This window comes from Paralichthys olivaceus, chromosome 8 (assembly GCF_024713975.1).
Source record: "Paralichthys olivaceus isolate ysfri-2021 chromosome 8, ASM2471397v2, whole genome shotgun sequence".
Classification (NCBI taxonomy): Eukaryota; Metazoa; Chordata; class Actinopteri; order Pleuronectiformes; family Paralichthyidae; genus Paralichthys; species Paralichthys olivaceus.
Genome location: NC_091100.1, coordinates 27,158,065 through 27,182,785, shown reverse-complemented (window position 1 = coordinate 27,182,785; position 24,721 = coordinate 27,158,065). Strand labels below are relative to the sequence as shown.

Below are 24,721 nucleotides of genomic sequence, written 5' to 3'. Positions count from 1 at the left end.
ATGAGGTGCGTCTCTTGGTGGTACATGATATCTGAATTTAATGATTTCAGGTGTGTGAAAACCTTATTACGCTTAATAGGATGCTGGATCCCTTTAATATTCCAACTAACCAATCTTATTGAGCCTAAGCCCTGAGTGTTTATTGTTGTCATCCTGATATATTGTGCAGAAGTATGAATGTGCGACCAGCTGGACTACCTCAAGTAATATGCACGTCCCCAACAGGCTAACAAACGTTAGGAAAAATACATGAACATGTGAGTGTTTCTCATTAAACAAAAGCATACAGAAATAATAAAAAGGCCTTGAAACCCTGTGCTGACCTGATCTAACACACAGGTCGCTCTAGCCTCTCCTAACTGTAGGCTTAGTCCCCAATTAAGTACACTGGGTTAACACTAAACAATTCACAAAGAGCCCCATAACAGAGTGATAGTGTTTATAGCACTCAAGCAATATTATGAATGAGCAAATGAGCAAACAATTGTGATAATAAATGAGTGACATTATTAAACAAAAAAGGGAAGTAAAATAAATAAATAAGTACATAAATTGCACATGGGTGGTCTGGTAAAAGTGATAATGTGAAGTGACTGATAATGATAACCAACCTGACAGGAATAGATGCATAAAATAAGTAAGTACACCCTCTCTCCTCCATGCCCTCTCCCACACACACACACACACACACACCCACCTACTCACATTCATACATATTCTTGTTGTATAATGGGGAAGAGACCCTTATAACGGGGCCCTGACGTATACTCTGCAGACACACCTGTACCACACACTCACGTGCACACACAGAGGGAGAGAGAGAAAGAAAAAAAAGAGAAGATAAAGGTAGATAGTGACAGACGATATAGTAACTGCCGGCATAGTTTAGAGAGTGTGAGATATAATAACAAAGCTGATAGTAGAACCTCTAAGTTTTAGATAAAATTTAACTTATCAGCTGGCTGAGAACAATACCTGTAACTCTCCAATAAAGGTCGCTTAATAACCGCAACTTCACGGTATCTTCCTGATCATAGCTGTCACTCACTGCGAGAAGCCCCTTGTGTGGAGATGTTCCGTGAGATATAAGCCTGTGCTCCTTCTGGTGTGGAAAAAAATCCGCTCCTGGTTCATGTGGGTGAGCCTGAGGCGAGCCGGATAGAGGATGCCGTATCTAACTCCTTCCAGCCCTCGGAGTTGTTGTCTCACTGTGTTGTGTACTGCTCACGCTCTGGCCACCTGTGTAGTATAATCTGGGTAGACAGAGATGGTCAAGGCGAAGGATGTTGGCACAGTCCTGGAAGTAGTGCAGGCGAGCCACAATGACGCACGGTTGGTCTCCCTGTCTTGGCGCTGGTTGTAGTGAGCGGTGGGATCTGTCCAGCACCGGAGCCTCCTCTAGGTCAAAAGCCTTCTGTAGAAGTGCTGAAACCGCAGTGGCAAAGCTGTTCTGGCTCTCTGGAACTCCCACAATCCTGATATTATTCCTCCTTGCTCTCGCTTCCAAGTCCTCACATTTATTTTGTAATGCCAACGACAACGTCTGGAGTTGTTTGACCTCGCGTTGTAGCATGACGATGTCGTCTGTGCACGAGGACAGGCTCTTCCCCATTTCGGACGTGGTGTCTTTTAGCAAAGCTAGCTCTTTAGCAACTGAGCTCTGATAGGATTACAGTTCAGTTTTTACCGTGTTTATGTCTCCTCGAATCCCCGCCATCTCCTTCTCCAGCACCTCTCTGATCTCCAGCTTGATAATACACCCGATGTCCTCACGCAGCGACGCGGGTAACTCCCGCCTGAAAGTTTTTTTTTCCCTGTTAAAAGGGTTTTTGGTAGTTTTTACTTACTCTTGTTGAGGGTTAAGGGCAGAGGATGTCACACCTTGTTTAAGCCCTATGAGACAAATTGTGATTTGTAAATATGGGCTACACAAATGAAATTTGATTGATTGATACTGTGTCAGAGTCTTCAGTGAAGTTCTTCCCAGAGATTATGAATCATCGTGGTTGTGGGAATAATCCGCCCACTCCGGGTAAAGATGGGACGAGAAAATGGCATTTCACATTCCTTTTTTCAGGCGCACACATCCACTTGGGTCTCAGGACCCAGACACGCCCACACATGTACAGGGGTATGCTCCAGCTTCAGGAACCCAGCCTACTGCAAAAGAGCCAGAACCAGGTTACCAGCATGCTCTTATTGACTGACTGATTCCCTGCACAGCTGTCCGATTACCGGCTGAGCCACTCCTCCCCGTCGTCCAGCAGTTGGCGCCCCTTTTGGGTCAGGTCGGTCAGGGGGTTGGTCAGCTCTGAAAAGGCCAGAATGAAGTGCCCGTAGTAACCAGCCAGCCCCGAGAACCTCCTGACCTCTTTTTTCATCTTGGGCGCCGGGCAGGACCACTGCGGTCTTCACTCCCTGCAGCCACACCTGCCCACCCTCCAAGTGGTACCCAAGATACCGTACCTCCCTCCGTCCAACCGCACACTTCTTCGGGTTGGCCGTGAGCCCCACCCGCTTCAGGGGCTCGAGCACTGCCCCCACCTGCTGCATATGCTGCTCAAAGGTCTTGCTATGAATGACCTGCAGAGTGGAGACAGAACCCGGTACATCAGGTGCTGAAATGTGGCGGGGGCCCCGAACAACCCGAATGGAAGTGTGACAAACTGGTACAAACCGTACGGAGTGGAGAAGGCCGTTTTTTTCTTGGACTCTGGAGACAATGGGATCTGCGAGTAGCCCTTGGTCAAATCCAGTCTCGTGAAAGAGTGAGCCATGCCTAGCCAGTCCAGGAGTTCGTCGAACCGGGGCATTGGATTGGCATCAAACTTGGACAATGCATTCTCACTACGATAGTCCACAGAGAACCGTATTGACCCATCAGCATTGCACTCCCAATGGCCTGAAGTTCCGTCTGCACAATTTTACACCGCCAAGCCCGGGGAGGTCTCTATGTGGTGGTGTATGAGCGTAGTGCATCCTGGCAGGGGGGAGAATAAATTGGCAAACTGCCACTGCAACAAAGCAACCTCTGCTCTCTGGCTTGGCCAGAGATGGTTGTCATAACAGACTGGGGCAGAATAATCATGTTTGATACCTCCGGTCCCAACGTGGCAGCCAGAGAAACAGAGGCCACCTCTCTCCACTCTTTAAGGAGGTTGAGGTGGTAACTACTACTTCATAGTCTACCTCCCCCACTCGTCGTGTAACCAGAAAGGGCCCTTGCCACTTGGCGAGTAACACATACTGAATCTCATTTTCAGCGGCGCCTGGACCTGTCTCCCAGTCTTCTTTAACCAGGTCCAAGACGCCCTGAGGTTTCCGGCCAAACAAAAGTTCAAAGGGAGAAAATCCTGTGGAGGACTGGGGAACCTCCCGCACTGCAAACAACTGAGGGTATAACCATTTATCCCTATTATAGCTATCCTCATGCATGAACTTATGAATCATGTTATTTAGTGTCTTGTAAAACCGCTACACCAGCTCATCAGTCTTTGGGTGGTAAACACTATTTCGGATTGAGCAGACGTTCAGCAATTCGTCAACACTCACCACCTGATCGAAACTGTGATGGAGGGTCTCATCTTGAGACTGTTTGAGTGGAAAATCGTCCATGGGGCTCACCAGTGGGATTAGAGGAGCCTCCGAGTGTTGGGCTCCGTTCTCCCCAGTGAGCACAGCACACAACTAACATTTCCCTACCGCACGTGAACGCACCGCCTCTGTCGCTGCCCCCAGAACCCCGGCCAATCTGTGCCCAGAATTAAGGGGTGCGTGAGACAGAAACTAACCCCAGCCTTGACTCTGTGTTTTTTCCTCTTATATGAAATTAGCAGAGTCACCACTAAGTACATACGGGTATATTGTACGTTCCTACCAGACGTGTAGGCTGGGCCCTGAGGAACAGAAGAGAGATAGCGTTATTTCATCAAGAGGGCAGGGGTGCACCGCTGGGTGCTGGAGGGACTCCCGTCCTTAGGGCGTCCCGCCGGGACTGACTGCGGCCGGGCTTCCTCCTTTTGGAGGTTCTCCGCGAAGACGATCGCCTACTTAATGTCCCTGGTGTGGTGGCACTGGACCTAGTTGGCCGTGGAGATGGGAAAGCAGATAAATTGCTCCAGCGCTACCTGTCCCACGACAACCTCCACAGAGCTGCACCCCGGCTGGAGCCAGCGTCTCGCCGCGTCGAGGAGCTGCTGAATGTAGGAGAAGGGGCGGCCGGCTTCCTCAAAGGCAAGGCCCCTGAACCGGCGTTGATGTCCCTCTGGCGTACAACCCAGCTGGTCCAGGATGGCCCTCCTCAGCTGCTTGTAGTCATGCCGGAAGGACACCAGCAAGCAGTGGGCGACCAGCTCCGCTCCACCCGTGAGCAAGGGCAGCAAGTGCACAGCCCTCTTCTCGTCAGGCCTACGCCATGCCCTCGAAGATATCCAGGTACGCCTCCATGTGTCGTCCTTCGGGGTCATTCTCTGGGCTGACAGACTTTTTTCTCCTTTTCTCCCTTTCTTTACACCTTAACACACCTGTGGGGACCTTCGCCTGTAATTAAGGTTGTTTTGTTTGGAGTGTGTTTTCATTGTTCTACTCCGAGTGTAGAGTGGATGCACGAAGTAAGTGTTGTTTTTATATTGTGTTTATTACACACTTAGTTAACTCTCATGTGTGCCATGTGCCATCGTTTTTTTTTAATACCCAGTTTAGCCAGTAGATGGAGCCATTGGACCAGTTAACTTATTATTAAAGCTAATATGTTTTGTCTGTTGGGTTATTTATATCATTACTATTGTTTTATAGGAACAGGAGAGTTGTGCATGTTTTTCTGCTTATGTAAGCATATTTATTATTATGGAGATGGTAAATGTGATTTATTATTATTATTTTCAGAAACTGTGACAACACCGAATAGACAATATAGAACTGCAGTCATCAGCCGGATATAGCCTTCGATGCAGTCAGATGAAGAGCTCCTCGCTGATGTGAGACCCAAGCGTCAGACACGTCTACCTGCCAGGCTCCAGGATTATGAGGTGGACCACATGAGAGATCGTACAAGAGACCCATCATGGTGGAGACCATCACTTTCTCCCCCTCCCCCAGAGCAAGCTGCCTTCCCCCCCAGTACGGCCCAGCTATTCTGAGTCACCTTTACTCACCTCACCTTTGGTGGCCCCCCTAGGGATGCTGCTCACTACGAGACACCTCAGCTGGCCCCAGGTCACCCCCAGAGGAGAAACCTAGCTACAGAGATCCCACCTGGAGCTCCCATCCAGGAAGAGGATGCGAAGCTGCTACAATCCCAACAGGTTTTCCAGTCTACCTTAAAGGAACTCTCAGCCTAATGGCTCAGCTTCAAGTCACAGCTGCTACAGACCTCTAGGAGCCAGTGCTGCAACATCCCAGCCCAATCCCATTTTACTACAGACCAAAGAAGAAGCTGAGGAGGACTGGCCTGCCCCTCCACCCTGGCCTGAACCTGAGGATAACCTGCTGACAGACATGAGGGGTCTCAACCTGGGGCAAGACACACACCAGAACCACCCTCCTCACAGTTCCCCAGATCAAGCCCAGTCAACCTATAAGCCCCCTACTTTCACCTCAGCACATTATCTCATCCCTGCCTCATCCCTTGCTGCAGCCCTCTCAGTCACCCTCTCACCCTGCTCCTGTCTACAGGGGCTCAAGACCCCCAGTCCTGCAACAAGCAGCACCCCCCTAACAGCCACCAGGGTGACGCCCAGCTCTCTCCCCACTAACCACCCTGGACAAGCTCTTGTGTCAGAACTAGTGTATCGAGGCCCCAAACCTACAATGCCCAAGCTCATCCAGCCAGACCCCAGTGAGTTCACTAGACTCCGCCTTGCCTTGGAAAATCTACTCCCCCCCAGTCTCTACAGAACTCTTCCGGTACCAGATCCTTGTGGATCACTTGAAATTGGAGGAAGCTAAGCTAATAGCTGACGCTTATCTAAATTCCCCCACCCCCTACACTGACACAATGAGAGCTCTGTACGACAGATCAGCTAGCTTTAAAGAAGATAGCTAGTGTCCTTGAAGCCCCTGAAATCAGACATGGTGACTCTGCAGCATTTCAGAGGTTCTCTCTTCAGATTCAATCCTTAGTGGGTTTATTCAAGACCTTAGGCCCAGAGGGAGAGATTGAACTCAACTGCGGCTCCCATGTAGCCCGTCTCCTGACCAAGCTTCCAGCGGAACATAGAGCTGACTTCCGTCGCCATCGGTTCAAGCAGCCTGGGACCTCACACACCCTGCACGATCTGTCAGAATGGCTCAGCTATGAGTCCTGGTGCATGAGCTTTGACAGCCAAGTCAGCGCAAAAACCCACAAGGAGACAGTCTCCTAGGTCTGATACTCGTCCTGGGAAACACATGGTGACAGTCCTACACGGTCTCGGAGAGCCAGCTGAGGACGTTTCTACGTCCAATCCTGTGAAAATACCCCTGAGGAAAGCTTATTGTGCCTAATGTCAGAGTGGTGACTATTACTTCAGTCAGTGCACTGAGGTTTCCAAACTCTCAAAAGAGCAGCTCAAGGAGTGGATTCAAGTTAACAAGTGGTGCTGGTGCTGTGCGCGGAACCACCAAGCAGCTCAGTGCATGCTGAAGAAACCCTGCAGCATTTGTCAAGGGAAACACCTCTTAGCCTTTCATGACATAAACCTGAGGCCTGAGAGAAGCAATAAGGAGGCTGTAAGGAAGGAAGAGAGCTGCCTGACCAGCTCTGCTTCTGACTCCCTCTACCTCGACTGACCTGGAGTCAGCAATAGGGTCATGTTGAAGGTCGTCCCAGTGCTTCTACATCACGGAGAGCGTAGTCTCAGCACCTTTGCTCTGCTGGATGATGGTTCAGAGCGGTCCATGTTGTTACCAGCTGCAGCCAAATCATTGGGTATAAAGGGGGCCCCAGAAGATCTTCCTCTGCGGACAGTCCGGCAGGACATCCAGGTGCTCCTTGGACATAAGATATCCTTCCATGTTTCTCCAGCTGCAAACCCTAAGGTTAACTATAAGATTGACGGTGCCTTCGCAGCTAGCCGACTCAGCTTAGCTCAGCATACTTACCCCATAGAACAACTGCAGAAGAAGTATAAACACCTCCGTGGCCTCCCCATACCTGCCTTGAAGGATGCCAGGCCATCGCTCCTCCTCGGCTCTGATCAGTCGCATCTCATCACACTGGTGGAACCAGTCAGACTTGGACCACCTGGTGGCCCTGCAGCAGTCCACACCCGGTTGGGATGGACCCTCCAAGGTCCTGTCTGTTCCATGGGGCGGCCAGCTGATTCAGTGCAGTGTCTCTTTACCTCCCTCCCACCACAGATGGATGAGCTGTACCGCCATGTTGAGAGGCTCTGGCAGGTGGACACTGTACCTCACCGACCAGAAAGAGAAGTGATTAGGTCAAAACAGGACCAACAAGTGGTTGCATTGTTAGACGCCAAGACAGTCCGTACTGAGGTCAACGGAGTGAGGAGGTATGCTACACCACTGCTACGCCATGCCTCTGTTGCAAGCACAAAAGGAGTCAGTCATGGCTCTTCTACGGAGTACGGAGCAGCGACTCCTAAAAGATCAGGAGCTCATTGAAGCAGGGGCAGTGCAGGAAGTTACCCAAGAGAAACCACCTGATGAGTGTTGGTACATTCCCCATCACCTAGTCACTCACAATGGGAAGAATTGGCATGTTTTTAACTGCTCTCACCAATACCTTGGACAAACTCTGAACCAGTACTTACTGCCTGGCCCCACCCTTGGAGCTTCCTTAGTGGGCGTCTTACTGAGGTTCCAGGAACATCCCATCGCAGTAAGTGGAGACATCAAGGGGATGTTTCATCAGGTCCGCCTCTTCCCTGAAGATCGCCCACTACTGAGGGTCCTGTGGCGTGACTTGAAAGTGGATGAGCCCCCCAGTGTATTTGAGTGGCAGGTCCTGCCCTTTAGTACAACCTGTAGCCCCTGCTACGTATGCACTGCAGCGCCATGTTACCGATCATTGTCAGCCTGAAGACATCCTGAGGTTCTCTGTCGACCACTGCTTCTACCTCGACAAATGCCTACAGAGTGTGCGTACTCCAAAAGAAGCCAAGCAGTTGGTGGATCGCCTTAGAGATCTTCTGTCTTCAGCAGGCTTCGAGCTGCGGCAGCGGGCCTGTAATGAGCCCAGTGTCCTGGATCACCTGCCACAAGAGGTCCGGTCGCAGAGTCTAGACCTGTGGTTGGCACAAGACAAGGTCAATCCTCAAGAGTCGACCCTGGTTCTCAGTTGGAACTGGGAGAGAGATTCCCTGAGCTACAAGCACCAGCCGGTGTCTTATGATGCTCCGACCCTGAGGAACATCTATAAGGTCCTAGCTTCCTAGTATGACCCTTTAGGTTACCTGTTGCCTTTCTCCACCAGGGCGAAGCTCATCATCCAGCAACTGTGGGAAAAGCTGCGAGGTTGGGATGACCCGAACTTACCTGCAGATCTGCTTCAAGCCTGGTCCAACTGGGAGGATGAGCTCCAGGTCTTACCTCACCTTACCTTTCCTCGAGCATATGTGTCCGCCGACTTTGACGATGAGGCTGTCACTCGTGAAGTGCACATTTTTGCCGACGCTTCAGAGCAAGCTTACGGAGTCATAGCCTACCTGAGGACAGCAACCAAAGAAGGTCGGTTTCACCTTTCTTTCATCCTTGCTCATTCCAGAGTAGCCCCCAATTGCGTACATTCCATCCCACGCCTGGAGCTGTGTGCCGCTCTTGTAACAGCCCAACTCGCCAGTCTCCATACCAAAGAACTCACCTTGGAAGTGGCTCACATCACCCTGTGGTCTGACTCTACCACGGTACTTACCTGGCTCCATTTTCAGTACTGCCCCTTCAAGGTGTTCGTCGGGGCAAGAGTGGCAGAAAAACAGGACCTGACAGAGGACTGTACCTGGCGCTATGTGGACTCAGATCAAAATCCCGCAGATGATCTGACTAGAGGTAAAACTCTCCAAGAGCTTAAGGATCCAAACAGGTGGTCCCATGGACCTCCCTTCCTGCTGTGGAGCCCCGACAGTTGGCCAGAGAGGCCCAATGCTGAACCCCCAGAGGATCACACAGAGCTTATAAAGACTGCCTTTTGCGGAGCTACAGTCACCTCACCTACTGACCCTGGGCCAGATGATAAAGGATACAGTTCCTGGCAAGAACTCATGGACGACACTGTCAAAATGCTACAGGCAGTGAATCCCTCTAGTACCCCAACCACAGTTGAGGATTATCAGCAAGCAGAAACCGAAATCCTGCTGAGATCTCAAAAGCAGTCCTTTCCTGAGGACTACAAGCTCCTGGCTGGAGGGAAACCAGTGTCACCTTCAAGTTGCTTACTCACCTTAGCACCTGTCCTTGATTCAACCTCTGGCCTAGTAAGAGTTGGTGGTCAGCTCAGACGGTTGGATGCCACTCATCCAGTGACCCTTCTGCTCATCCAGAAGTATGACAGTGATCTGAATCACCCAGGTCCAGAGCAAGTGTTTTCAGAGTTGCGGAGATCATTCTGGATTATCAGAGGGCGGGAGGCAGTCCGTAAGAATCAACGGGCCTGCACTGAGTGTCAACGTTGGAGAGGCCAGCCTTCTATTCCCAGGATGGCTGACCTTCCAGAGGCTCACCTCAGTTTACGCAAACCCTCCTTTTACTCCAACGGCAAAGAAATCACATATATTGTCATCATTCCTGTGTCCTGACCGACACCGCATCTTGTCTGATGTAAAACCAAACAAGCTAGCCTTCATCCTTGCCTCACAAACAGTTTCATCTAAATTGTATGAATTGTAGTTTTCTTTACCCCAGAAAAGAGCATTTATATTTAAATACTTTATATTTACATCAAGTGGGTCCTCTCTATGGAGGCTGCCATGTTTTTGCATTATTCCAGACTGGACAGACTAAACACCTTTTGAGTTTACCTTTCCGCCTCTGTGGTATTGTTTTTGTATATTTAGTTATTGTCTCGTTCAATGTATACCTTAATGGATTGTCACTCATAATCTACTCACCAAATCTGATTTATCTATCAACACTCGACCTAAAGGTAGTTATAACTCGTTTGAAAGTCTCATCATCAGCGTGGTACATCCAAGCCTGATATCACATAAACCGGTTATTATATATCTCCTGCTCCTTATTCTGAATTTGTATATGAATTCTCGGATTTCTATCTAAGGTTCATGTAGATGTTGACAATGACAGTCAATTGGTTGGTCTTAACAAGTAAATAAACCCACTTACTGTTTTAATTACCCTCTTGATCTTGTAAATTTAATATTTCCTCAAAACTCTCTTCTGTCTGACCATTTTTAATTACGTTTGAATTTACAATTATTCACTACATTGATTCTGTGTTTATCAGATAATACTGTAAACTAATTTAAAGAATTCCTCCGACATTAACTTCACAGCCATGTGTCAGTACAATACAGGAAAGTTAACTTCACTCCAGCACTAGTTGATAACTTTGTTTAATAGTACAGCAGTTTCATTGCACACAACCCTTCAATTAATCAATCAATCAGAGGAGATTTGCTGCATGGTCAAACACGTGTGTTTTAAAACAGACAACAACATCATGGAAGCTGGAGAGGAAGTGGCATTCCACCAACCAAGATGATTTTGGCCTAGCTTGGAAAGGACTTCAACATCAGGGGAAAATCCACCATGAATAACACAGATACATTGTCTAGTACAGAAACCATAGAACCACCTGTAGCACCAGATTTATATTTGAACCATTTTTCTTCTATTGATCTTCTTGAACTGACCTTATTAGTTTTATCCTCTAAACCTTCAACTTGTCTATTTGACTCTGTCCCAATTAGACTTTTTAAGGAAGATTTTCCCCTAATTGACAGTTCCATATTAAATCAGATTAATATGTTTTTGTTAACCGGCTACATACCACAAGCTTTTAAGGTAGCTGTAATTAAACCTCTGCTTAAAATGCCCACTCTTGATCCAGAGGTTTTAGCTAATTATAGACCCATATCAAACCTGCCCTCTATTTCCAAAATCCTAGAAAAAGCTGTTGCTAACCAGCTGTGTGATTACTTAGATAGTAACGATTTATTGGAAAACTTTCAGTCTGGATTTAGAATATCACAGCACAGAAGCAGCACTATTAAAAGTTATTTATGACCTTTTCATGGAGTCAGATGATGGACTTAGTGCAGCATTTGACACCATAGATCATAAGATCCTGTTACAGAGACTGAAACAACATGTAGGTAGGGAATAAAGGAACGGCACTAGGCTGTTTTGAATCATATTTAAATGTGTCAATGTTAACAATGTACACCCAAATTAATCATGGAGTTCCACAAGTTTCTGTCCTTGTACTGATACTCTTCATGTTATATATGCTCCCCTTAGGCAACATCATCAGAAAGCACCACATACACTACCATTGTTACGCAGATGACACCCAGCTGTACATTTATCTTAAGCATGATGAATCTTCTTACTAATCTAATCACTTAGTTCAACTTAAGGAATGTCTCAAGAACATCAAGGCCTGGATGACCCAAAACTTCTTTATTCTAAATTCAGACAAAACTGAGGTCATTGTAATTGGCCCTAAACATCTTAAAGAATCACTTTCTGAACAGATAGTTACCTTGGATGGTGTCAGCTTGGCCTCCAGCTCAACTGTGAGGAACTTTGGAGTTATGTTTGACCAGGACATGTCATTTGACCAACACATAAAACAAGTCTCTAGGACAGCTTTCTTCCACCTGCGCAATATTAACAAAATTAGAAACATCCTGTCTCTGAGTGATGCTGAAAAACTAGTCCAGGCATTTGTTACCTCTAGACAAGATTACTGTAATTCCTTATTATCGGTAAAAAGTCTCCAGTTGGTCCAAAATAAAGCCTACAGTTAGTTCTGGATCAGGAAAGTCCTGAACCATCCCTTAGTTATGCTGCTATAGGTCTAGACTGCTGGGGGAACTCCCATCATCCACTGAGCACCTCTCCAGTTCTCTCTGTCTCTCTGCCCCCCCACATTCATTCATTTATTTATTTTAATAGATGTCAATGACTATTTCACTTTGTACTCCCATTGTCTCTCTCTCGCTTTTTGTCTCTCATTTCAGATATCTCTGACCCCGGAACCTCAGGACAACAACTTTTACTATTACTAATTACAATATCGCAGTGATTCATTGTGATATCAATTATCATAGTCTGTTATCAATAATAATTAATAGTCTTTACACTGTTGTTTACATTTTAACTAGTCAGATCTGATACCTGATGGCGCTCGAGTGTCTCCAGTCTTTCTTGCCAGCCCTCTCCTCTACTTCCACCCCCTCTTTATCCCTCTCTCTTCTCTCCCCTCTTTTCCACCCATCTCTCATCTCATTCCCCCATTTTCTTTCCTCACCCCAACCAGTCGAGGCGGATGACCACCCACATTGAGCCTGGTTCTGCTAGAGGTTTCTCCCTGTTAATGAGGGAGTTTTTCCTCTCCACAGTCGCCAAAGTGCTTGCTCATTGTAGGAACTGTTGGGTTTCTCTATGTTTTGATTTTAAGGTCCTGACCTTCTATGTAAAGTGCCTTGAGCTAATGTACATTATGATTTGGCGCTATACAAATAAAATTGAATTGAATTGAATTCTCACAATCTGAGGTCCATCGCTCATTGAAGGGTTGTTTCAGGTCAGAGTTTGAGAAGAACTTTGAACTTTTGGACTTCTTCTGCGGAAAAAGGTAACCAGCAGTCAAGACGTTAAGAGGTTTGGCAATTTTTGCATAATCCTTGACGAACCTCCTTTAATATCCAGTAAATCCTAAAAAGGATTTCAACTCACTGATATTGGTTGGAATAGGCCAGGTTGTCAGAGGAGCAATTTTCCCTGGGTCAGTCTCCACTCCATTTTCTGAGACAACATGACCTACATATTTGACTGACTTTTTGAAAAAATTGCACTTTCCAGGGGATAACTCGAGACCGAATTCCTTCAGCCTGCTTAAGACATCCATGAGACGGCGTTCATGTTCCTCAAGCGTGTCAGAGAACACAATGAGATAATCAAGGAACACTAAGACTTCCTTGAGGTTGAGAGAGCCCATGACTCGCTGGAAGGTTGAGGGGGCGTTCGTGACACCCTAGGGCATTCTGTTAAATTCCCAGAATCCCATAGGTGTAACAAAAGCCATCTTAGGTTTGTCCTCTTCGTCTACCTCCACCTGTTAGTAGCTCAATTTCTAAGCCATAACGGTAAACCATTTGGACCCCGTGAGAGCGGCAAAGGTTTCCTCTATGTTGGGCAAAGCATACGCATCCTTTATGGTCTGATTGTTCAACTTTCTGTAGTTGACACATAAGCAGATGTCACCATTTTTTTTCTTTACAGCAACTATCGGTGAGGCACACAGGCTTTCTGATTCTCTTATAATGCCAGCATCCAAAAGTTCTTTGAGATGAAGCCTCACAGCCTCATAATCTGACGGGTGTATGGGCCTTACTCTCTGCTTAAAGGGTGTTGGATCAGAGAGACAGATCTTGTGATTGACTGCAGTGGTTTGACCATAATCGAGATCACCTCTTGCAAAAACTTCAGGGATAGGAGTAAGTTTTTCGGGATCCAATCTTTCCATTCTTCTGAAAGTGGAGAATCAGTGAAGTCAAAAGTTGTTTTGTTGGTGTGGTCCGTGAAACCCATAGCTGTTCTATCAGCCATACTGCTGGGGGGTTGTGACACCGGATTCTCTTCGGCTTGTCTGATGAGGTGGATGAGGGAGAGATAGAGTGAGGGATGGAAAGCTCTGCTATGCTATGGCTTGGGGGAACTGTTATGTTGTGTGCTGTCTCGTTTTTAAGCAGAATGGGGACTTTGAAGCATGTTGGCGAGGGCTTGACATGACATAACTACAAAGAGACAAACCACTGGGTAGACTAGATTGAGTGGATAGCTCTACTAAGATCGGGCTTCCCTTGTTGGTGGGTACCCTCCTTACATAACCACTCAAAACCCTCTTTTCACCACCTGGGATCACAATGGCTTTCTTACATTGTAGTTTTACTCTTCCGACCACGTCATTGTTTTGTTTGATCTGGCATGTGCTGTACATGTTCCGAATCAGGGGAACGTTGGTGCCTAAAAGAGCAGGACACTCTGCATTGGACCTACAATCTGGGGCAACAAGAGCTAGCATGCTAACAAGTTCAGCTTTACCTGTGATGTTTTCAGGAAACTGTATGCTAATCTCTACATAACCCAGGTAAGGTACATTTTGACCTCCTGCGCCCTCCACCTCGAGGATGTCTCTAAGGGGCAGAATTGGTAGGGAAGACCGGTAGGTATCGTGAAATGACTTGGAAATGGTTGTAACCTGTGAACCAGAATCAATAATTGCTTGGCACTGCACTGTTTCAATGTTAAAGACGGCAACAGATCTTTGGCCTACTAAACCATTAAGGAGCTCATCCTCAGAGGTTTGTATGTGTTCACATTCAGCTCTCTTTTCATTGTGTTGTATCTCCGGACTCTCAACTCCCTCTTCGTCTCCAGTAGGTCCCTTTACTGGGAGCCCGTCCAGTTTAAAGGTAAAAGCTGTTTAGCTTTCCACTCATCTTGCCTTGCTTTTAATTCTTTGTATTTCCTGTCCACAGCAGCTTTGTTGATTGGGTTATGACATACCTTGGCTATGTGGCCGTCTTCGCCACATCTAAAACAGAACCAGGCTCTAGGCTGAGGTTTGTGTGGTACCTGATGAGCTTGTGCCTCGGCTCTTGGTGTGGGCAGGTTCGATTTGTTTGCTGACATTGTCTCATTTTTCTTCTGTTTCTTCGGTTTCTGGGTGCTGAGCTGCAGTTTTAGTTCAGCAAGCTGCTGCTTTAAACTTTCTGTCTCAGCGATATATGCCTGGAGAACACTTGGACTTGGATCACCATAAGGAGACATGTCAGGCACAGAATGCTCATTTGCAGTGACTTTTGGTTTTGAGGCCCCAAAGTGACGGTGCATTCGATCCAACTTTGTTGCCCTTTTATCCTCTTCTGTTCTTAGCCGTAAAAGTAGCTCTGCAAAGTCAAAGTGTTTCTCAGGTTTCAGCTCTAACTTCATGATGCCCCCGCAGCCGCATTTGAACTGTTTCAGCAGATGATGGCTTGCTGATGACTTACTGACTCCATTTCTCTTCACAGCAGTGCTGAGAAGCACCTGAAGCCTTTGCAAATATTCTGATGCCTTTTCACCTGGCAAAGATTTCATCACCATCTTCTAGCAGACCATAAGCAGAGTCCAACAGCTTCACATATTCCCTTGCATGAGCAGAGGAACCTAGTTGTCTGACAACGTCTGAGGCTAGAGGAAGCAGACTCTCCAATATTTTCCTACGTTGAACATCCACAGGGGCTCCATCTTGGAACATCAAATCTACATGGAGGCACCATGTTTCAAAATCAGATTCTCCAGAAGGTTTTGGCACTCTGCCTGAGAAAGGGCATAGCCACTTGAATGGCCTCAGAGATGTGGAAGGGTCATTTTTAATCACATGCTCAACCACAATGTAGACTATAGATATAGATATATACTGCTCAAAACAATTAAGGAAACACTTAATCATCACATTATAACACCAAGTCAGTTAAACTTCAGGGATCTCAATCTGTCTCAACCTGCTTTGGTGCAAATAAAAGTGACAACAGGCACATTGGAGTGGCAAAAGCAAGACAACCACCAAAAAGGGAATGGTTTTTGATTTGGTGGCCAAAGACAGCTGCTCTCTCTTTCTCTCCTAAATGATTCTTCTCTAGTTTTGTGTCCTGCTATTGTCCTTGTCACTACTGGAAGCAGGGACATGCACAGAAATTTCCGGGGACGGGCTCAAGTGAGAAAAAGGACACCTCTCATAATTATTTATAAAAAAACATTTTAAACAAAAAGTTAAATACAGCAGCACATCTCTGATTTATTTTCTTGCCAATTTTATTTTAATACCCTCACACACAAACAAGTTAAATGCTCAACAGTTCACACAGAGACAATGGTCTTCTTTAGTATTCACCTGTAGTGTTTCCCCTTAATTACAGTACATTAGCCCCAGCTCCACTCTCACTCATTGCCAGATTGTTCTCGATGCTTGCACCAGACTCTCCAGCGTTTCTCTGCCTGATCTCCCGGTTTCGACCCTGCTTATCTCCGACCATCCTGCCTGACCGATCTCCTGGTAATCAACTCAGCCTTCCGTCCCCAACCACGATCCTCGCCTGTCCCTTTCTGGATTCTGCCTGTCTGCTCCCTTGGCTATCCAGTGATTACCTGATTCAGAGTGTCACTCTCGTCTCCTCTGTGGCATCCTGCAGTTCTGTGGCTCTGACAATAAAGTTTGTTACCAACGATACCCGCCTGTCTTTGTGCTGCTATTGGGTCCAAACCACACCCTTTACACACATCTGGGACAGGAGGTGGGTGGTGGGAGATGCAGCCTGTCTGTCTGACATGACTGTCGATGCCTGTGTGCTCACTAGAGCTGTGCTCCTTCACTAGCCTCATGATTCTATTACGATTTGGCAGTCAACGATTCAAAAATACTAATGATGCATCTCGGTGCATTTTACAACAATGGTTTTCAAATAAATAATCAGACTACAACAGTAAGTCAGTGACAGTGGTCAGTGCTCTGCACACTGATTTTACATTCATTCAGTTTAGACTTATGTGCTGCACCTAAGGATTAAAAGGAAAAAACTGATTATAGCCTTTACCGTATCAAGGTGGCTCCACCTGCCCCTCGGCAGCACCACTGCACTGGGGCGCATTACTACACAGGTCAATAACAGATCTGCTCCTCTGAGGTTGTCTAATAACTCACACCGAGCTGATATTTATAAAAACCTGCTGAATTAATATTTAAGTTCCTAGATGAATGGGGCATCTCTTATTCTGCAACAGTGAAGTTAAAACACTGCGTTGTGTCTTAGCCCTGAAGTCCTGAATGCTTCTAGTTATGTCTTATTTTGTGTAGCAGGTTTAAACATGTGTCCCATAAACTCCAGAGCAAATCAAACAAACACTTAGTAAATGTCAGTCCTGTACATGTGTAAAGTGAGTGCAGGTCAGAGAGTGGGGAGGAAGCAGACTCTGACAGTGACTCTGACACAGACCAGATCTTTAATGAGCGTCTGTCATGATCCTGGATCAGCAGTGGTTATAATTATTCAGTGGTGTTCGATTATGTTCCGTCACTGCATCGATGCAGTCGTCCACATCGTGATGCATTTAAGAATAAAGAAATTCTCTCTAGGAAGAAAAAGGGTAATCTCTATGTGTGCCACACTGGTAGCATGAGGCAGCAGCAGGACCAGTACAACATTGATTAAAAAAAACACAGACATGTTGTCACCTCTCTTCATTGGCTCCCGGTTGATTTTATAATTTAATTAAATTCCATTTAACCACATATAACTAGGTGATATACTGATTTGCTGCCACTCAGCTCCTGTCTTCATACACCTGACAGCAAATCTCTCAGTAATGTTTAAAACAAAAGGGTGACAGAGCCTTTATTGTTGCTGCTCCATGGTTGTGGAACCAGTTGCTGTTAGAAACCAGATGTTCTCCCTCCATCTCTGTTTTCTGTTTTTTATTCACAAGCCTGAAGCCAATAATCTTTCAATCTATTGTCATGTCTTCTGAAGTTGTACAAGTGAACATAGGTATCTGGACTTGCTTGTCTGTCTTGAAGATGTTTCACCTCTCAAACACCATATACTAATGTTTCATATATATTACAAACACCATATACCTGTAAACGTCAAGCCCAGCGACACACCACTGCAAAAGCTTTTGCACCCTAACAGCAAAATACCCAGACACAAACAGAATAACGTGGTTTATACAGCCCAATGCAACAAGGATTGCTCAGACCTACGTATATCATGGGGGAAACAAAACAATCATTACACAAACGGATGGCACAGCTTTGGAAAGACAGTTCTTAAGACCAGGACTCAGCAGTTAACTTACACTTCAAGTACAAGGGGATGGTCATGTTCATATTTTGTGAACCATCACTTCACAGAGGAGGTTGTTTTACACACCAACTTTCACTGCAATCCTAAATTCTCTCCCCAGACAGTTCAACACTCAACCACACCTTGACTCAGAGGAACCTCGTGAGCCACTAACTGGTGAGGGTTTCAACAACTTGCCTGTTTAACTTACCAACTCGTGACACAGGTGCAGACCCAAAGAGGTTAAATACCTGAATCCTCTCCTTGGTCAATTGTAAATGAAATGGCCTTTTGGATGAGAGGTGAAATGTCTTCAAGAAACACAAGCAAGTCAGGGGAGGCAGTAGCTCAGTCCATAGAGACTTAGTTTGGGAACCGGAGGGTGGCCGGTCCAAGTCCAGCATGGATGGAAGTTGGAGAGGTGCCAGTTCACCTCCTGGGCACTGCCGAGGTGCCCTTGAGCAAGGCACCAAATTGCTCCCCGGGCGCCTTCATGGCTGCCCACTGTTCCATGTGGTCACTGTGTGGATTGTGTTCCGTGTGTTCACACGGATGGGTTCAATACAGAGGTTAAATTTCCCCATGTTTGCATGTTGCATGCTGTGTGTGGGATCATAAAGAGGAATCTTAATCAAATACCTTTGTACACCCTCTGAAGATTTCATGACCTGGATGACTGAGAATATTTTGTCTCTGTATATTTCCCTTGTTGGTATGTTTCTCTTTTTGTTTACCTTTTTACTTTGTCCTTTAGTAGAGGCCTTTGCTTAGTTTAGACTGTGTTAAAATGTAAAACAAAATAGATTTACTTACTTTCTGTGGTGTCCTCTTCGCATACTCTCGTTTAATGTGCAGGAGCACCAAGTCCTCTTAATGAATTAATTGTGTATGTGTTTGCAGGTTTCTTATGTGAAGGCCATAGACATCTGGATGGCAGTGTGTCTGCTGTTTGTGTTCTCTGCATTGTTGGAGTATGCTGCTGTTAACTTCGTGTCAAGGCAACATAAGGAGCTGCTGCGATTTCAACGGCATCATAAAAAAGAAGAAAAGAGCAAGGTACAGAAAAATCCTACAACACAATTAACACTGCACTCCAGTGTGACCAACCAGAAAGTAGTTTAACCTATGCTACTTTCACATACAGGCGGTTGTGAGGATTTCTCTCAATTCTTTAAGGCTGCCATCTTGTGGTGATGTGTTGTGATACCGTTGCAGTGCAGTGCTCCTCAGAGGAATAGATGAGAAAGAGTGGGTGAAGATAATAGTCATGGTCAACAGAGTGGTTTGGATTTATGTTTGTTTTTTCTTATCTTCTAGGCCACTGAAAGCATTTTATACTCAAAGCCCCATTCACATTCATGGAGCACTAAATCTGTTTCTTTAAGTTGCCCAAGGACCCACTTTACCACCTGAGCCACAGCCATCCAAACATAATATTAACAATAGTTGATAATAACACCATGTCTGGAGCTTTCAGGTGAGGGGTAGTTCAGCAGGCAGAGGCCGAATGTAACATATTATTTATGCTGTGGCAATCACATGTTTGTTTAAAGCACACTGACACTGCCGTCGGCCCTTATCACCAAAAACTCTCTTGACATCTTTGTCGGTGTCTTCTACATGTATTTTTTTTTTCATTTCTTGCATCTGTTGTGTGTTAGAAACATCATCAACACTTCCACTCACTCAAGATAAATCCAGTAGGGGATCACATTGGCTCCTCCAGAGTGGACTTTATGCTAGCCAGAGAAGATCCACAGAAAGTCTAAAGGGCTATAACTTGGACATTTGTGTTCACAAATACAGCGCCTCTGGAGAAAGGATGAGAGGATGTCTAAAGCAGCTCTACCACTACTGTGTTATTGCATGATACAGCATGGCTGCAACTGCATCCCACTGTGTGGTCTTGTGACTTCTTGGTCCTATATTGTGTGACTTCCCTGACAGAAGGTCATCCAAGTCTGTTGTCAGTGCAAGATTTGGGTGTTTGTGGATTGGGAAAGGATCATCTCAACATTCAGTCAACTCACGTACACAAAATAATCAAAAGCTTTCAAATTTAAAATGAGTAAGAAACTGATAGTATTAATGTTGAAAAAGAAAGGGAGAAAAAGAAAACACAACCTTTGTTAATCAGTATGCATTATGATCTGGCTTTATCTCCTCAGTTTAAATGGTTGTGAAATCTATAGCAAGGTAAATACCACATTTGCAGTCTGTATTTATATTGCGCTATTATAGTCTGTACAGTATTGTTTATTGCCATTCACACACACATCTATGGGCAGCACTTTTTAAGTAGTAGAGTAATTCACGGTTCAATATATTGCCTAAGGACACACAGATGGGGAAGACTGGGATCGAGCCCCTCTACCCCGTCAGCCACAGCTGCCCTCATATGATTATACCTAAAAATAAATATAAATATATGTATAAAATGGTCAAAAAATGTTTGGAAACAACTTCAGCATATTGTGTCTTATACAGATCTTGATCCCATGTAACAGACATCATATCTAGTCAGGAATCAAGTTCTGTGATTCAAGGATCAATCTTTTGTATGATTTGTGAATAAGTCTGCATATTTTTGGCAAATAAAAATGTCTACGGGTTGTTGCAAAAGTAAATGGTTATACATTCACATACAGTATATGGTATTTGAATATGTACAGGATGATATATTACCAAAAACATTATATATCTTTTAAAAATGCTTATTTATGGTAGGTTTTAAACTATGTATAAATATATAAGGCCATTTTTAGTTTTACATCTTTAAATGCATTAATTAATGTTATTTATCACATGTTAAAGGTCCAGTATGTAAGATTTAGGTGAAAGGGAACTATTTGCAGAAATTTCATGTAGAATAATGCTCATGATGTTTTCATTTCATCTAAATTGTATGAATTGTAGTTTTCTTTACCCCAGAAAAGGCCCTTTATATTCAAATACTGTATATTTACAGCGAGGGGGGTCCTCTCTATGGAGGCTGACATATTTTTTAGTCCAGACTGGACAAACTAAATACCTTTTGAGTTTTTATGACAATTAAAGGCTACCACAATTTCTATTTCATGATTGGAAGGAGAGGGTGAGGTGAGGGTTGTTCAGCTGCAACATGCAATTTCAACACTAGATATCACAAAATTCCACACACTGTAACTTTAAGTGTTGTGGAAATTCTTGATGAGAGAAATTAAATAAGAATTCTGAGATCAAAATGTCTTTTCTGAATTTATTAAAGCAGGAAATACAACAGAGAATATAACCAAAATAACAAAAGAGTGTATCTAAGAATATAATCGAGAATCTATCAGAATATAGTATATATATATCAAATATAATCTATATTCAGTTGAATATAGACTAGAGTTCTCAACATCACAGTGTGATGCAGTCTGACAAAGAGGAGTTCACTCCTTTCAATATTTATGAGATTCTGGTCATACCACTATCTTGAAAAGGAAAAACCTTTCAATCCATGGTCCCTCCGCCAGCTCCCACACTAAGCAATCTGCGCTGGATCAGCGCTAGTGCTTTTGGTCACAAATATTTTGTTTCATACAGGGTCAATGGGGGTTCACGCACAAAAGGTTAAATAATATTCATGGAGCAGAAAAACATTACATACAAGGTATACCGTTACATTAAGTAGAGTGGCTGATTTGACATCAGACCCTCCTCAACACAAAGTTACTGATCACATTTTCAGCGATATCTCTAACACGTGTTGGCTGAATCAGTGGGTGTCCCAACCCTTGTTTTTGTATACTATTTGTTTTTTGTTCTTTTGGTCTTTGTGCATGCTGTCGACTGGCAGAACACTGGAGGTGCAGTTGATCCCTTGGTGCTAGCTGATTCCCTCCGATATGTTAACTATGACAACGGCCTCAAACCATCAGACCCTCTGTATGGATCTATGAGCAATATCTACACCAGCAACCAGAGGGTAATTGCATGCTACCTGCTCTGCTACACTTGTAACAAGGTCCAGATTATATGAAAGTCACAGAGCCCTATTTTTATATATGAAACTCATGTAACCCGTTCCCATTATGAGCACTGAGGAGACCAATTATACCCATTCAACATTCAGGATTTTGTTTTTTAATTTTAACCAAGTGGCCTCTTAAAAAAGAATTAAACATATATATTATTATATTACTAGTTTTTTTTACATTTTATGATTTCTGTTCTCATCAAAGTTTCTTTCTTAAACATCTTGACCCCCAGGGGCAAGTTCCATTCACAGTTAATATTGAATCCCCAAACTAACATGACAGGCAAGATTTTATATTCATAAAAGTTAGCCATTGAGCAGTCTCTAAAAGTAACCATTGAAAAGATTTGAGTAAGCTTAGGAGATGTTCTAAAATGGCCACTTCAGCCCATTAAATCTTTTTAATATGCACAATATGTATGACACAATAAATGGGCATCTCTGTTTCTGTTTAACCACAAAGTTTAATACAAACGTGTTAGCATAGGGAAAACACTAGCTTGCATGAGTATTTCATCTCTGAAACTAAATGAAAACACAGAAGCACAAATTATAACACACGCCAGTATTCAGTATTCAGAAGAAAAAAAAACATAATTCCCTTAGGCAACATTAGAAAGCACCACATACATTTCCATTGTTACGCAAATTAAATCCAGCTGTACTTATCAATGTTGGACATTAAGGCCCGGATGACCCATACTTTTTACTTCCAATTTCAGACAAAACTGAAGTAATTTCCACACTCTTGTTGAAGGTTAAGGAAAGAGGATGTTGCACCTTGTTAATCTCTATGAGACCAATTGTAGTGCACTCAACACCTCAGAGAAACATTGTACACCTTGCAGTTAATGGTTGACCAGGACACGTTGTTTGACCTGGACATAAAACAAGTCTCTAGAGAAAGGAGAGATGACCAGGAACAGTTGTGTAACCATCATGTTTCAGCTTTGACAGACATGTTGTTATAATGAAAACAATATGAATACAAATTATAGATCTAAATATGTTTTTAATGATAGTAGTGACAGATAATAATAATAATGGAGCTAAAGGACCTTCTACAAAGTTCTGAATTAAGAGGTTGAATACTTTTGCAAATGAGAGATTTCAGTTATTTATTTTGACAAATCTGCAATGTCCAAGTGCTAAAAACAGGTCAACTGGACTTGGTTGAGTTTCTTGAAGCCTCTCAGATGAGATGTAAAATGTCTTCCAGGAACATCAAGCATGCAGAAGGTTAAGGGGTCTGAATACTTTCGGAAACCACTGCATAATATAGACCTATATTCAGACTTCTATAGTGATCTCAATCATGTACAAATATAAGGTTAGAGTGACATTTCTATTTTTTTTCCAAACCATCAATTCCATAGCCAATATTTTTTGGTTTCAGTACAATCACTTTAACTTTATTTTATGCCTTGCACAAGGGTCCATGAGTGGCATATGCAGTCAATGAAGTGAATAAAGTGCATTCTTAACTGACCTGTGACCCTCCTCATTCTCCAACAGAAAGGGGAAGTACATGAGAGCATGCCAACCTCCAAAGCTGCTACGACCTCAACTCCCAGCAACAGCAAGGATTTAAAGGCTAGCACCAACAATTCTGTCACTGTTCTGAGCACTCAAGGAACCACAGCAAACACAACCCTGAATCCACCAGGAGTGCCAGCGAGTGGAGAGGGTAAAAGCACTGAAGAGATGAGGAAATTATTTATTGACCGAGCCAAAAAGATTGACACTGTGTCAAGGGCCGGATTCCCTCTGGCCTTTCTCTTTTTCAATATATTCTATTGGGTCCTTTACAAGATACTTCGACATGAAGATGTACATAAGCAGTAGATCCAGCAAGAGCATAGATTTTGTATATGCAGTATGTGCACTCACACGTCTTTGTACTGCAATAATATGAGAACATTCCCTTTATATCCTCATCCTTTAATCCAAAGCTTCACCTGACCTTGAGAACCATTCTGGAAGACGTTGAACATATCAAGCATGGATATGTATAATGCCTGTCATAGATGCACTATGAGTTAATTAAATTAGATTAGTAATATGTAATGTTCCACAATAAAGTGATGTGGCTCAGCTCACTCTTTGTTACAATAAATGTTCAGTTTGTGAAAAATGAGAAACTGATATGGGCACAAACTAAAATCTGTACTAACATGTTGGCACACACAAGAATTGGTTCCTAACACCAATTGAAAGATTGATTATAAGTAGCCTGATGTGTCATATTATCTTACCTATCCAAGTGGGGGTCTCTGGTGGATCTATGTTTCATATTCATTTAAACAGATGTATGACAAGAGTGGAGGTAATCTCCAGCCATCTAAAGTCCATGTCAATATCAACAATTGTCAGGATTAAGTTTTGTAAAGACAGCATGTGATGAATAATATAATATAATACAAACATTTTATCAGTTTGGAGTTGAGGTGATGATCTTCTTTGCTAAATTCTCCCACATCTGCCTCTTGTGCTGCAACAGGGCCAAATGTTCCTCTTGTTATCTAACTGAAGCAATAGCAAATTGAGGGTGGGCATTCTTCCAAAGAAATTATGTAGTTGATAAATGATCTGAATTGCAATATTAAGTCTTCCTGCTAGGATGATCATCCTGACGTCAAACACTTTCATGACTTCAAGCGCTACCTGAGCCGTAGCTTGTGGGGAAATGTATACTGCCAGTTGTTGTTAT

The 24,721-nt window shown here is 44.2% G+C and overlaps 1 protein-coding gene across 10 annotated transcripts in view; it reads left to right on the top strand.

Moving 5' to 3' along the window:
• Positions 1 to 24,156, top strand: part of glra3 (glycine receptor, alpha 3) — a 115,213-nt gene extending 91,057 nt beyond the window's left edge. For 8 of the 10 annotated variants that reach the window (XM_069530103.1, XM_069530113.1, XM_069530109.1 and 5 more), the window contains 3 exons: positions 18,909 to 19,064; positions 21,832 to 21,960; positions 23,527 to 24,156. In XM_069530103.1, coding sequence (XP_069386204.1) covers positions 18,909 to 19,064; positions 21,832 to 21,960; positions 23,527 to 23,856 — 615 coding nt within the window. In that variant the 3' untranslated portion in view covers positions 23,857 to 24,156. The remainder of the gene's footprint in view (positions 1 to 18,908; positions 19,065 to 21,831; positions 21,961 to 23,526) is intronic. The other 2 variants (XM_069530108.1, XM_069530112.1) reach the window with 1 other exon arrangement.
• Positions 24,157 to 24,721: the final 565 nt, after the last annotated feature.